The sequence below is a fragment of the Brassica oleracea genome, chromosome C2 (genome assembly GCF_000695525.1).
Source record: "Brassica oleracea var. oleracea cultivar TO1000 chromosome C2, BOL, whole genome shotgun sequence".
NCBI classification, from domain to species: Eukaryota; Viridiplantae; Streptophyta; class Magnoliopsida; order Brassicales; family Brassicaceae; genus Brassica; species Brassica oleracea.
This window is the reverse complement of record NC_027749.1, coordinates 37,280,497-37,292,358: the sequence shown is the minus strand read 5'-3', so window position 1 is coordinate 37,292,358 and position 11,862 is coordinate 37,280,497. Positions and strand designations below refer to the sequence as shown.

Genomic DNA, 11,862 nt, shown 5'->3' with positions numbered 1-11,862 from the left:
AATATTAAGTAAATATACAATATAAAAATATTACATTAAATATATATCATAATATTATCACTGATATAAAATCAAGAAATTTAGAAAAAGTAAATATACAAAATAATAAAAGATAAATATTAAGTAAATATACAATATAAAAATATTACATTAAATATATATCATAATATTATCACTGATATAAAATCAAGAAATTTAGAAAAAGTAAATATACAAAATAATAAAAGATAAATATTAAGTAAATATACAATATAAAAATATTACATTAAATATATATCATAATATTATCACTGATATAAAATCAAGAAATTTAGAAAAAGTAAATATACAAAATAATAAAAGATAAATATTAAGTAAATATACAATATAAAAATATTACATTAAATATATATCATAATATTATCACTGATATAAAATCAAGAAATTTAGAAAAAGTAAATATACAAAATAATAAAAGATAAATATTAAGTAAATATACAATATAAAAATATTACATTAAATATATATCATAATATTATCACTGATATAAAATCAAGAAATTTAGAAAAAGTAAATATACAAAATAATAAAAGATAAATATTAAGTAAATATACAATATAAAAATATTACATTAAATATATATCATAATATTATCACTGATATAAAATCAAGAAATTTAGAAAAAGTAAATATACAAAATAATAAAAGATAAATATTAAGTAAATATACAATATATAAAAAAAATACATCTATCTCCAAAATGTATAGTTAAATGGAAAATGTATAGCTAAATAAATAATAATCAAATATATAATATAAGACATAGAAATATTACATTAAATATCTATTGTAATTTTACCATTTGATATAAAAGCAAGAAAATTAGAATAAATAAATATACAATATAGATAAATTCTTTAAGATGGTCAGTTTAACTTTTTGTCACAAAATAGCCTTAATGAGAAAAATGACCAAAAGAAGTTTTATTAAAGAGTAAAAATACATTTATACCGTCGTAGGGTTAACTAATCTTGATCTAGGGTTTAGAGTTAAGGGTGGAGTTTTGAGGATAGGATTTCAAATAAAAAAAATTAAAATTAAAATTTTAAAAATAAAAAGTGGCTATTTTGGTCATTTTACTTATTCAAAGTTATTTTTATGACAACAACTTAAAAAAATATATTAGAGAGAGTTGCCCTACAATATAAGAAAAACTAAATAATAAGTAAATATAAAATATAAGAAATGAAAAACAATATTAAACATCTATTTGAAAAATGTATAGTTTTATGTTTTTTCCAAAGAAATATATATTCACACAAACATATAATTCAAAATTTTGTTGTTGTTTAGAATACAATGTAAAAAAAAAAATATATAGTTAACATTTGAAAATCAAAATAGCTCCGGGCGTAGTGCGGTTTTACTCCTAGTCTTTATATTCAAAGAAGCGTTCTTTCTTTCCTGGTGAGGACACGTCGTCGTCCACGTCAGAAAGTCGTCGTCCATGTCAGAAAGTCGGCTTCTGTCGAAGCCACACGTGTCCCACCCCAACACCCAGCACTTAGATTGGACAGTTTATCTGGCCCGTAATCCTTTATGTGTAGACCTAATCTATTTTCGCGATGTTGTGTGTGTTCTTCTTCTTCCTTGTTCGACGGCTACGGTGACTCTTGCCCTTCCTCACGAATCTGAAACTGAGAGCGTTATGGTTTTTACGTGTTTATCCCATTAATTCAGACGCCCACTACGAGTTCTTCAATGTGTCTTTTAGATCTGAAAGGCGGTTTGATTCGGTATAAATAGATGTGAGTATTCTCCCCGGTGGATTTGACATATGGTAGATGTGCTCAGAACTCCAAGCTTTCCGACTCCTCTTTACTGATTAGGTTCAATGATTCAACCGATTTTGACGAGTTAACCGAACCGGTCTCTCCGTTACACAGCTTCCAGGTACGGACATGATTTGTATATATATAGATGGTCTTATTATATATGTATCTGGGCTTTGTGTTCTATATATTGATATATTGGTATCGGTTTATCCATGTAACATACTAATATCGATCTTAATTTCCGTATCACTCTTTATGTTTGATAGGAAGGTGCTCAGATATTTTAGGAAAGATGGGCACAACTGGAGGAAGAAGAAAGATGGTGAAACAGTGAAAGAGGCGCACGAAAAGCTCAAGGTTAATAATATATTTACATTCATGTTTCCTCACTATTGTTTTTAATAAATATTTTAGAGTAACATTGTTTAATTATATATATAGGTTGGAAGCATTGATGTGTTACATTGTTACTATGCACATGAGGAAGACAATGAGAATTTCCATAGGCGTTGCTACTGGATGCTTGAACAGTGAGTCCTATGTTTTCCATATTTCACATTTTTACCGGTTTAGTGTACCGTAAATGTTACTTTGAGAACAGAAGGAAAATGAAATGTGATTTGTTACTTTTAGTGCATATGTCCTCTGTTTTTTGTGGGTACAGGGAACATTTTTGAGAACAGAAAGAAAATGAAATGTGATTTGTTACTTTTAGTGCATATGTCCTCTGTTTTTTGTGGGTACAGGGAACATTTTTGAGAACAGAAAGAAAATGAAATGTGATTTGTTACTTTTAGTGCATATGTCCTCTGTTTTTTGTGGGTACAGGGAACATTTTTGAGAACAGAAAGAAAATGAAATGTGATTTGTTACTTTTAGTGCATATGTCCTCTGTTTTTTGTGGGTACAGGGAACATTTTTGAGAACAGAAAGAAAATGAAATGTGATTTGTTACTTTTAGTGCATATGTCCTCTGTTTTTTGTGGGTACAGGGAACTGATGCATGTTGTTTTTGTTCAATACTTGGAGGTTAAGGTATAGCTTTTCTCTCGGTACTGTACTAATATATTCTTTAGAATATAAACACCCATTCACTCAACATTATATTGTTCCTTTTTAAAGTGGGTTCTCTTTTTTTTAATGGTGGTTTTGATAAGTTCATGCTATTTATACATGGTAATAGGATAAGCTCCATTGGAATAAAAGAAAACAATTCAAATTCTCTGAGTGGCTCCACTTCTGTGAAAATTGATTCAACGCAAACACATCCAGCACATTGTCACCACTATGTGAAGATGCTGATTCTGGTATATATAGTTATCTTTAGCTTTATGTATGTTTAGGGACATAGTTCTATTTACAGGCTACCTTGCTTTACTAAAAGAAGGTTTCCTTCCTTCCTCTTCCGCCACATCGGATTCCACGTAGATAAGTTGAATTCTGTGAGCGCGACACATGTCCAGCTAATTAAACTCACCGTTTCATTTAATTTTGTGTGCAATTAGTACAGACAGGCTTTGCTATGTGCGTTCTGTTTAAACTTAACATTTATTGGGCTATTTGTTTAATTCAAGATTTCGTTAGCCCGTTACCGATAGTCTCTTTCCACTTCATCTAATACACGCCAAATTAGGGTTCATCATCCATCGATCTCCGACACTTAAAATTTTTCTTCAGCATTCTCTAACACCATCAATGGCGTCTTCACTTGCATCGTTATGCCTTCTCTTCTAAACAACCGAAATGGTCAGAGTTAAAGATTCATCGCTTTTAATTCCATAGACCGACGTGAATACGATCTGACATTGATTGTGAGTTATCCTATGCAAGGCGGTCTATTATACACCTATAAAAAAGATTAGCTTTCTTCACTTGAGTATCATCCTCTCAATCCGTGAAAATACCAAATTTAATAAATTCTCTTTGTGGCCGCTGCTCCTTTGCTCAGGTTCTGGGAACCCAAGAATGGCGAACGTGGTGGGGAACTCATGTCTCTTGATATGCTCTTACTGGATTCAAAGGTAAATATGTTTTTAACTCATGTTCAGAGTGCTTTTATGTATATTGTTTTGGAAGCCATGTTAAAAGTGTTCTTAAACTTACGTTCATAGTCTTCTTATGTTACTAAACTCATGTTCGTAGTCGTCTTAGACTCAACATTATGAAACTGTTATATTCGGATCTTAATTAACCATATTCTGAAAGATTTATTCAGAAACCTTTTGTGATTTTGCTCATGTTCTTAGTCTCCTTCTTTTCTTAAACTCATGTTTATAGTGATCTTAAGCACATGTTCATAGTGTTCTTAAAAACATGTTCATAATGTAGTCACGTGGTTCAGGGAGAATTGAGTTCACTCCCACGGAGGATGCTCATGTTATTGCTGATTGTCTTAATGATCTGTGCAGTCTTTTCTCTCAATTATCTCTAATTGTAACCATGAATTTGCAGTATTTTCTCAGAGAAGTTTCCTTCTTCTCCGGGCCTGCACTTTTGGGTGCGTATCCTAGATTTTGGTTCCTAAGGGAACTGGTATTGCATGACAAACACTCAAGTTATGATCCATCAACCACTTGGGTACTGCCGGAGCCAAAGTATGATCAATTTTTATGCTTCTAGAATTTTCTTTTTCTCTTTTACTGACTGATGTTCTGATAACAGAAACATTGAATGTGTAGGCAACCAAAATGAATATTGGCATAAGAGAATGATGTCCCACAAAATTTAACTAAACAAAACCTTCTCTAAAATCACCGGAAACCTGAATCACAGGCATGACTGAAAGAAGGAGCCATTCTTCTTATTCTTCTTATTCTTCCACATGATTCTTTTTTTTTCAGCCTAATGATATTTTTTACATATTGAAGGTGAGACAGGCCGTGATAACTTCTTGAATCCATGGGAGGCGAAAGAGTATGGTTTAGTCAGCACTGTAATTTTGATGATGGCAAACCAAGATTAATCGTAGAAGGAACAAATAAAGATTTGCCATTAGAGTAATCGCGGAGACACATTGGCTACGGCACTTCTGTATAGAGAATGTTGTTCTCGCATCTAGTTACTCTTATTATTTCCTTATATTATAATAGCATGTATTAGGTGCAAGCCTGTAACTATAAACATGGCGTTTCCTGACTTTGTAACATTTCTCGAATTATTTGGTGTAATTTGAAGGAAACAAAAAAAAAAGATTAGTTGTTGTACGCAGACAAGGGCGCTATGTTGATGGCTTCAGAGATAAAGTTTGTCTGAGACAATTTAATGTTTTCTTAAAAGTTCAAAAAAATCCAAACAGTTTTGAGTATTAGTACGGTTCCACTATACGTCTAGAACCATATAAAACCATGCAAATATTTTTAAAATACATGACTCAGATATGGTTGCAGTAAACTAATTAATATTGAATAAGCAATTGTTTAAAAATATTATAGTATAATTATATTTAAACTATAAAATTGAAAATTTGAGTGCCAATCTCACCTGCAACCTCGATCAATCTACCCAACATATGCCATAAATCTGTCCAGAACCGCACAATCTGTCCACTATGAATTTTCGGACAGACAAACTGCTGCGCAAGAGGCCTCAGTTGTAGTAATTTTCACCAAACCCAAGAGCCTAGACCAGTGTCTCTAATATCCCAAAAAGACTCTTAGCGAACAAGATGCTTCCTCACCCAATCAGCTCATAATGACATCTTTCCATTGAGCTGTCGCCATATGAGTTTAAGAGAAAACACTGTAGAGACATCACTGATTTTTCTAACCCCCCAGTCCTCCTTCCTCCATTGGCCTACAACCTCCCTCCAAGACACTTTTACCTTTGTGGAATCTTTTGGCGAGCCGCTCCATAAGAATGCAGAGAACATGCTATCAATGATGTCAAGACAAGCTTTAGGCAACCAAAAAGCTGAGCACCAAAAATTTGTTGTGCTATTAATAACTGATTTAACAAGCATGAGACGTCTTGTGAACGAGCGAGATTTGCTCGTCCTGCTCTGTAACCGCCCTCTGATTTTGGCCAGTAGAGGCTCATAGTTATTCCTTGACATAATTTTGGTTGTGAGGGGCAGACCAAGATACTTAACCGGTAAGCCTGAAGTTGAGAACCCAGCAGAGACAGCCACCTCTTGGAGCCTTTGCTTATCTACTCCAGCCACAAACACCGTAGAATCTGCAATATTAATACAAAGCCCTGAGATCCTGGCAAATTCGTCAAACACTTCAATAGTACCTTCCAAGGAGGAAGGAGATCCATTTATCATCGGCAAAGCTAAGATGTGTCAATTTGATTGACATACAAAGATGATTATATTATATCCTCGTGTTAAGCACCGCCGAGTTAAGCAACCTAGAGAGCACATTGCTGACAATGTCAAACATATACGGCGAAAGAGAGCAGCCTTGCCTGATTTCTAGAGAACTAGAGAAGAAACCTTCCAACTCTCCATTGACTGAGACCGAGCATGCATGAGTATCTACACATCTCATAATCCAGCTAACAAAGAGGTCCGAGTAGCCCATAGGGCGGCGGAGATTACCTCCAATGAAAGACCATTGCACAATGTCAAAAGCCTTTGATATATCAAACTTGATGTCTGAACGAGATGAAATCTACAGTTTGTGATAATCTTTCACTAACTATGTTGCCAATAAGAAATTTTCGAGAAGAAGGCGGCCTTTAACAAACGCACACTAATTTAAATCGACAGCTGAAGGTAGAGTGCCCTTGAGAAGTCTAGCAAGAATTTTCGATATCACTTTGTAAACTATATTGCAACATGCAATAGGTCTATAGTTGGTCATACGTTCTGCCTCTAGCGATTTGGGAATCAGTGAGAGAAGCGTCGGGTTAGTGCTCTTAGGCAGGAAGCTATATAAGAAGAAGGACTGAACTGACAAAATAAAATCCATTCCCACCACATGCCAGACTGCCTTATAAAACTCCCAATGAAAACCATCCAGGCTAGGAGCCTTATTTGTTGGCATATAGAACAAGATTTTTTTAATTTCGTCATCCTGAACTGGTTTAACAAGATCATCAACAGCCGCAGCAGGGCATCTATAGTTTACCACCTCCTGCAAATATTCCAGGGAAGCACCCTCGTAATTAATCGACTGGCCATTCAGAAAGGTGTCGAAGTGCAGCGCTTCTTCAGCCTTAATCTCTATCAGGTCTGTGAGAACCCTTCCATCTCCTGCTTTAATTCTTCGGATTGCATATTTAGAGTTTCTAGCTTGACAGACCTTGTGGTAGAAACAATTTTTACGGTCTCTAATTCCCATCCATTGGACCCTTGATTTCTGGAAATAAAATTGCTCTTCAATGCCTGAAATATGGTACCAGTGTTCCCAAGCAGCTGAGACTTCCTCATAAGCTTCAGACGAGGGAGATTTTGTAGCCACATTTTGTTTCAAATAGAGATCTTCATAAGCTTGTTTGACACGAGATGGAAAGTCCCCAAACATGTTTCTGTTCAGCTCTCTAAGAGGACTCTTTAATCCTTTGAGCTTACCATGAAAGATCTTCAGAGCCGATCTTGACTGATAGAGCCTTGATCTAGTACTTCTAGGAACCGTGGATGACTTGTCATGTGATTGAAAAACTTAAAAGGCTTCCTGTTTGTTGGTTTAGTAGGTCTGAGCTGAGTCCAACATCTCATATGGTCTGACACTCCTCCAGCTTCAAATGTAGTGAAAGAAACAGGGAATGCAGAGAGCCATTTTCTGTTTACCGAGATTCTATCAAGTTTCTTACTAATTGGATTTTCAGGCGGGTGGTTAGTCTAGGTGCATACTGAGCCCAGTTGCGCTAGATCAGCTAACCGACAGTTCCTTACTGTATCCTGGAAATATATCGTTGCACTAGTACCCGCTCCCAGATGCGTGCCACGTGAGTGTTCATTAGAGGTGAAAAATCACATTGAAATCACCTTGAACTATCCATGGATACTCTATTCCTACCGCTCTAGCAGCTACATCTTCCATCTTCTATCTCCCTCCATAAACCCATCTCACTTGCTTGATTAAATGCATAGACGAAAGAAGATGGATGATAACGAAACGGTCGATGACTTCGCAGGAAGATATTGGGCATATCATCCAAAACAACCTCGTTTGAAGAAAACATAGAAGAATCCAAGATGGTTAAGAAGTTCTTTAAGGGTCTTACGAGACACAAGTATATCCAGATAGTAGCATCGCTTTAGCAAGTCCTAGATCTCAACTCAACGGGTTTTGAAGATATCGTTGGAAGGATTAAGGTGTACGAGGAGCGTGTAGGAGAAGAAACTTAGAAAGAAGACCAAGGAAAGCTGATGTTTTCGAACAATGAACAGCATAGTCAGAGGGGATATGAGAACTCTCGTGGTAGAGGAAGAGGACGGAATGGTAGAGGTAGAGGTCGAGGTAGGTCACACAACCAATCCGTGCGTCACACACCGAAGATAAAAACTCGAAAAAGTATTGTTCAAAGCTGATATGTTGGAGATGTGACAAGCCTGGTCACTACGCAATTCTCTGTCCCGAGAAGACATTGAAGAAACAAGAAACCAACCTAAACAAGACAGAAGACGCCGATGCACTCTATGTACATGAGGTGGTGTCCTTGAACGAAGATAAGGTGATTCAAAAGAATCTTGATATCGACAAAGGCAATGGAAGTGTTTGGTATTTGGATAATGAAGCAAGTAATCACATGACGGGAAACAAGGACTTCTTTTCGAGTTTGAATCTCAACACCAGAGAAAATGTGAAGTTTGGTGATGGATCGTGTGTTGACATTGTAGGAAAGGGTGTGTTTACCTTTGTGTGCAAGACTGGAGAGAAGAAGGCACTCAAAGACATATACTACATACTGACCTGAAGCAACATATTGAATCTTGGGCAAGCAACAGAGAACGGATGTGAGGTTAACATGAAATACGTCTACTTATCTCTCATACATTCGTGTGTAAGGTTGCTAGTACGTGTTACAAGATCTCCAAATCGCCTCTAGAAGACCCCTGTGGAGATAAGCTACCCGGAGTGTTTACATGTCAGGGATGAAGATGCTACATGGAGGTGGCATGCTCGACTAGGACATATAAGTTATGGAGTGATGAACAACATGGTAAGGAAAAAAAATGTTCGTAGGAATTCTGTGTGTAACACACGAAGAAAGCTTGTGTGTCACATGTCTCGCAGGGAAGCAGATCAGACAGTCATTCCCGACAAAGGCCATGTTTCGTGCGACAAAGCCATTAAAATTATTGTATGGAGATTTGTGTGGACCAATCACACCACCAACGCCATCAAATAATAAGTATGTCTTTGTCTTGATCGATGACTTCTCTAAGTATATGTGGGTTATACTATTGAAGGAGAAGAGTGAGGTATTCGATCGATTCAAAAGATTTAAAGAGAGTGTAGAGAAGAAGACTTGGTCAACCATTAAAACCTTTTGCACCGATAGAGGAGGAGAGTTGAGCTCAGCTGAGTTCAATCTATTATGTGAAGAGAATGGAGTTAAAAGGCACCTAACCGCGCCTTACACCCCTCAGCAAAACGGTGTTGTGGAGAGGAGAAACCAAACTTTAATGAGAATGACAAGAAGTATGCTGAAGGCAATGAAGATGCTGAACTACTTCTGGGGGAAGCTGTATGATATTCACGTTACCTCATCAACAGAGTTCCTACAAAAGCCTTGAAGGATCAGACGCCATACAAGTGCCTCACATCGAGGAAACCAAATATCGAGCACTTGAGGATATTCGGTTGTGTAGCTCATGTGAAAATCAATGGGCCTTATCTGAAGAAGTTGGATGAGAGATCAAAGAATGTGATCAATCTTGGAACTGAGCCGGGTTCGAAAGCCTACAGACTCTATGATCCAGTCGCAGGGAAGGTGATGGTGAGTAGAGATGCAATTTTCGATAAGAAGAAAGCTTGGGACTGGTCGTCTACAAAAAACCAAGCCGATTGTGAACCGAGCATACTTAAGTTTCCACATGAAGGTGATATAGAAGAAGGTAATGATCAAGGTAATGATCATGGACAGGAAACTATAAACCAAGATGAGGAAGAAAAAAAATGCGGATCACAATGCAAACCAAGACAGTGGAGGTCAACCGTTGGTGACTAGACACGGCCGAACCATAACAAAACCAAGATATCTCGATGATTATGTGTTACTTCCAGATCAAGAAAGTGCAATGATGTTGCTCACAGTGGATGGCGAGCCATAGAACTATTTTGAGGCTGCACACGTATGAGAATGGGTTGAAGCGATGGTGGCCAAGTTGGAGTCTATCACACGAAACAAGACATGGGAGCTTGTGGATAGACCGGCTGGACTTAAACCTATAGGGTTAAAGGGGATCTACAAGATAAAGAGAAAGGCGGATGGTACAGTGAGAAAGTATAAGGCGACACTTGTGGCAAAAGGCTATGTATAAAGAGAAGGAATATACTTCGATGAAGTGTTTGGACCAGTGGCACGACTTGAAACTATTCGGCTCTTAATAGCCCTCGCAGCAACAAACGGTTGGGAGATACATCACATGGACGTGAAGACCGCTTTCTTGAATGGAGATCTAAAAGAGTTAGTGTATGTAACTCAACTCGAAGGTTTTGAAAAGGAAGGAGAAGATGATAGATTTTATGTGTTACACAAGGCTTTATATTGGTTATGCCAAGCACCCAGGGCATGGAATGTGAAACTCGATCAGGTTCTCAAGGAGATGAGATTTAAGAAGGGCACAAAGGAACCATCAGTGTACCGCAAGAGTGAAGGAGGAGACGTCTTGATTATAGCCATCTACGTTGATGATATATTTGTGACAGGAAATTCGCTTAAGATGATTAAGCAATTCAAGGAAGAAATGTCTAAGAAGTTCGAGATGTTAGATCTAGGTAAGCTAGCGTACTACCTTAGCATAGAGGTGATTCAAGGAACATACAGAGTCATAATAAAACAAGAAAGGTATGCTCAAGGAGTCTTGTGTGACACAAAGATGGAAGAGTGTAACGCAACTCAAGTTCCAATGAAGGTGAACTTGAAGATCTTAAAGATGAACGAGAGATAGATGCTACGAATTTCAGAAGAATCATAGGATGTTTGAGATATCTGCTTCACACAAGACCCTGACCTGTTTTACGCAGTTGGTGTTCTTAGTAGATACATGCACAGTCTGAGAGACTCTCATAGACAAGCCGTCAAACACATATTGCGGTATGTGAAAGGAACAACAAACTACGGTATGTTCTTCAAGAGAGATGGGTCAAAGAGTGTCGTTGGTTATAGTGACAGCAGACACAACATTGATGTCGATGACGGTAGGAGCACGTCTGGAAATGCATTATACTAGGGTTCATCGTTGATCACTTGGACGTCGCAGAAGCAGCAGACGGTTGCATTGTCATCATGCGAAGCAGAGTTCATAGCAGCAACATAAGCAGTTGTTGGGGTCGAAAACGGTTACAACGAAGTTAACGTCCAAATCCCCGAAGAAGAAAACGTAGAAACCTTCTTCGACAAATACTTTTTCGAAATAGATTCTTCTTTACGAAAAGCTTTGCGGAGGAAACGCGAGTCATCGGACAAGAGCTCGAAAAGGGTCGCTACACAGCAACCGAACACGTGTTCCGCTCGGTCGCTGCATAGCAACCAAGCTCGAGCCAAAGCTCGGTCGCTACGTAGCGACCAAGCTCGAGTGAACGCTCGGTCGCTAGCTCTTCCGAAATGTCGATACGACATTAGTCCATGCATTCTCTTCTACCCTTCGATGCTATCTCCAGAAGACCGTAGCGAACCCATTTCACGTTCCCCGCCATTCTAAGTTATCAATCGAACTTTACTGTAAAAACCGCGGAAAGTTCGTTCTTTATCGAAAGAAGCCGTAATAAACGCTTCGAGTCGGAAGTGGGCCAAAAGGGACCTAAGACATGACTCGAGGCCCAACTTACGATTTCTTAACCAACATCCCGTAAGCCGCATGACGGTTTACGCTTGGTTCGCAAAGAAAGATAAATGTCAAGTTTCCGCGGATAAATACGAAATTTTGAAGATA

At 37.4% G+C, this 11,862-nt stretch overlaps 1 protein-coding gene across 11 annotated transcripts; it reads left to right on the top strand.

Moving 5' to 3' along the window:
* The first annotated feature begins 1,599 nt into the window (after positions 1-1,599).
* LOC106323081 lies at positions 1,600-5,017 on the top strand. Of its 11 annotated transcripts, none has more exons than XM_013761249.1 (9): positions 1,600-1,787; positions 1,869-1,932; positions 2,085-2,171; positions 2,256-2,344; positions 2,844-2,849; positions 3,763-3,835; positions 4,266-4,408; positions 4,493-4,586; positions 4,682-5,017. In XM_013761249.1, coding segments are annotated over exons 1-8 (477 nt in total). In that variant the 5' UTR covers positions 1,600-1,785; the 3' UTR covers positions 4,506-4,586; positions 4,682-5,017. The 11 variants fall into 11 exon arrangements, 2 of the variants coding, with proteins under 2 accessions (XP_013616703.1, XP_013616702.1); XM_013761248.1 differs by having other exon boundaries at positions 2,082-2,171; XR_001266650.1 differs by lacking the exon at positions 4,682-5,017 and having other exon boundaries at positions 2,081-2,171; positions 2,807-2,849; positions 2,998-3,835; positions 4,493-4,585.
* Positions 5,018-11,862: the final 6,845 nt, after the last annotated feature.

Bases quoted from the DNA above. Each gene is read 5' to 3' on its own strand.
- LOC106323081 (XM_013761248.1), top strand. The intron at 1,933-2,081 runs GTACGGACATGA...ATGTTTGATAGG, and splicing joins CTCCGTTACACAGCTTCCAG to AAGGTGCTCAGATATTTTAG. The intron at 2,172-2,255 runs GTTAATAATATA...TTATATATATAG, and splicing joins AGGCGCACGAAAAGCTCAAG to GTTGGAAGCATTGATGTGTT.